At 71.9% G+C, this 3,039-nt stretch overlaps 1 protein-coding gene across 1 annotated transcript in view; it reads left to right on the top strand.

The window, feature by feature from the left end:
• LOC101633682 (janus kinase and microtubule-interacting protein 3-like) overlaps positions 1–3,039 on the top strand; it is a 16,322-nt gene that overhangs the window by 1,627 nt on the left and 11,656 nt on the right. The window contains exon 2 of the mRNA XM_012734813.1: positions 107–604. Coding sequence (XP_012590267.1) covers positions 107–604 — 498 coding nt within the window. The remainder of the gene's footprint in view (positions 1–106; positions 605–3,039) is intronic.

Raw genomic sequence — 3,039 nt, forward strand, 5'->3', positions numbered from 1 at the left:
GCCCCGCCTACCAGCCCCTGACCCCGCCCACCGGGCCCTGGCCCGCTCACCGGCCCTGGCCCTGCCCACTGGGCCCCCTGGCGGGCGCTGAGGCCGGGTCTCACAGGTAAACCGGGTGGAGCGAGAGAAGACGCAGGAGCTGCGGCAGGTCCGCGAGCACGAGCAGCACAAGAGCGCCGTCCTGCTCACCGAGCTCAAGAGCAAGCTGCACGAGGAGAAGCTGAAGGAGCTGCAGGCCGTGCGCGAGGCGCTGCTGCGGCAGCACGAGGCCGAGCTGCTGCGCGTCATCAAGATCAAGGACAACGAGAACCAGCGGCTGCAGGCGCTGCTGCACAGCGCGCGCGACGGCGCGCCCGACAAGGCCAAGACGGCGCTGCTGTGCGAGGCCAAGGAGGAGGCCAGGCGGGGCTTCGAGGTGGAGCGCGTCCGCATGCAGCAGGAGATCTCCGAGCTCAAGGGGGCCAAGCGGCAGGTGGAGGAGGCGCTGACCATGGTCATCCAGGCCGACAAGGTCAAGGCCGCCGAGATCAGGAGCGTGTACCACCTCCACCAGGAGGAGATCTCGCGCATCAAGAAGGAGTGCGAGCGCGAGATCCGCAGGCTGGTACGGGCGGGCGGGGGCGGGGGTCCAGCACAGCCCCAGGCTCAGCCGCGCCGCCAGCCCGACTCCCCACTTCGAGTTGGGTCTAGAGCAAGCGCCTGCAAGTGAGCCTCTCCACGTCCCCCGAAAGGGCTTTCAGGGGGCTGCGGGCTAGCGACTCAGATCAGGCACCGAGAGAGGCGCTGGGGGTCAGCAGGGCCAGGGTGCGGCAGCGGAGCCCTGAGGGGGCCCCCGAGGACGGCCCAGCCCGCGGGGTCTCCCCCCTTGGCACGTTTCGGGGCATCGTTTGGGGACGTGAAGTTTTACTTTCCGGAGGGGTCGCGTCCTCTTGCCTTCCCTGTGGGGCCCCGCGGGGTCAGGAATGCTGGACTGAGGGGGTGCCCGAGCATGTGCACCTGTGGGGGTGCGCCCCCGCGTGCGCCTGTGCGTGGGGTTTTGTGTGCACCCGTGAGGGTGTGTCCATGGGGGTGCCCCTGTGGGGGGTGTGGGGCGTGTGGGGGGTGCGCACCTGTGCACATCTGTAGGGGCCCAGCTACAGTTGTCCATGTGCACCTGCACCCCTTGCTGGAGACCTCCACTTCTCAGGGGACCCCACTTCACGCTGGGACCCCCCGGGCAGAGGCAGCAGGGACAGGCCGGGTCCAGCCAGGAGGGGGGCCCATTGTCACCATGTGGCCCGGGGAGGCCGCGCCTTGACCCCCAGGGCCATGTGAGCCGCCCCCCACATGCCACCAGTCCTGGCCAGCTGTGGGGAGGGTGCGGCGAGCCCCCTGGGGCGGGGAGGGGTGGGAGGGGAGGGGCCGTCTCAGCCCCCGCCCCGGGCCAGGCGCTCCCTGACTGCCCCCGAGGTTTCAGGCGCCTCCGGCTGACCTCCCCACAGCCCCACACGAGCCTCACAGGGCCTGGCGCCAGCCGGCTGTTGGGCTCCTGCCCATGGCCACAGGCGAAGGCCACAGGCAGTGTCCCCCCCACTGCCGCCCTCCCTCCGGGGCAGCCGGAGCCCCTCATCCCGGCTCCGCGGTCGGCGCGCCCACTGTCTGCGTAGGAACCCCCCCTTATCGTCCCAACGCCTCGGTGCACACGTCAAGGTCACTCTCCTTTGAGCCCCCGTGGTGCCAGCTCTGGGGGTGTCAGTCCTGGGGAGGGAGCCTCAGCCCCGTATCGCCCGCCCCGGCCACCAGGCGTCGCTGCGGAGCGGAACCCCGGGTGACCTGGGGCCCCCCACCTCCGCTCAGCCCCGCCCGCAGCACACAGCGCTGAGGCGGGAGAGGCTAAGGCTGAGCTCTGTGCAGCTCCGAGCAATGGTGGAACCCGCGCTCGCCCCTGCGCTGCGCTGGACTCGGCCCGGCCATCGCTGAGGTCCTGCCGGTGGCACTGGCCACCGCGCCGCTCTCCAGCCTGGGGTCTTGCCTGCAGCCCCGTTACCCCGCAGGCTTCCGCCCAGTGGGCCCCACGAGCAGCCGCAGCTCCCCGATAATAGGGAACCCTCACGTGGCCCAGCCCTGTGGGGTGGGGGGTAGGGGTGGGGCTCAGGGCAAGCACGCGGCAGGCCCTGGGGTGCTGGGGGGCCCGGGCTGCCCAGCAGCCCAGGAGAAGCTGGATAGCTGGGCCCAGTCTTGACCCCAGCTCTAAGGTGTACCCCTGTGGGTCTCAGAGAGAAGCCCTGGGCAGGGCCCTGCGGCGCGGCCTGGAAAGAGCAGACTGTGCAGGTTTAGCGGGGTCACGCCCCAAGCGGGAGTGGCGTCAGAAGTCAGAGGTGGCTCTGCGTCAGGGGTTTGCAGGGGCCCTGGTGAGGCTGAGGGTGCTTCGGTCCCATCGGAGAGGAGACCCCGCCTTCCGCAGCCGAGCGCGCCGTCCTGGGCGGGGAGGCGGCCCGCGGGGCTCCGGCAGTGCTGGGGTTTCCGCTGAGACCTGGTGGCCGGTCCTGTGCGCGTTTCGGGCGGCGCCTGGCAGGGAAGGCGGCTGCTCCCGCTCTGGCGGCCCAGGCCGGTCAGTCAGCCTGGGGCTAGCTCTCTGCCCCCTTCCGTGGGGTGCATCTCCCAGGGCCCCGTGGCCGGCTGGCAGGGGGAACTCGGGGCCACGCCCGCGCCGCGTGCTGGCGGTCCCCAAAGAGCCGGACCCAGCCCCGCCCCGTGAGCAAGCCCCGCCCCGGGGGCGGGTCAACCGCTCTTCAACCTTAAGGAGCGAGGCAAGGGCAGGGCGTCCTCTCCGCTCGGGTTTGGAAAGGTTTGACCCGCGCTCGAAGCCAGGGGTGCCCGTCCGCAGGCCTGCGGGCGCTGGGCTCTGCCCCTTCCGGCACAACCCCTGCCCCCTGCCCCGCCCCGAGGCCCCGTGGGGTGGCAGTCACGCCGGAGGCCCGGCCCAGCTGCGACCGGGGCAGGTGGGAGGCGACTGGCCCCTCACGGCCACCTCCCGTGGCACGTGCCCGAGGCCGTCGT

This window comes from Condylura cristata, unplaced genomic scaffold (genome assembly GCF_000260355.1).
Source record: "Condylura cristata isolate star-nosed mole 26May11 unplaced genomic scaffold, ConCri1.0 scaffold00074, whole genome shotgun sequence".
Classification (NCBI taxonomy): Eukaryota; Metazoa; Chordata; class Mammalia; order Eulipotyphla; family Talpidae; genus Condylura; species Condylura cristata.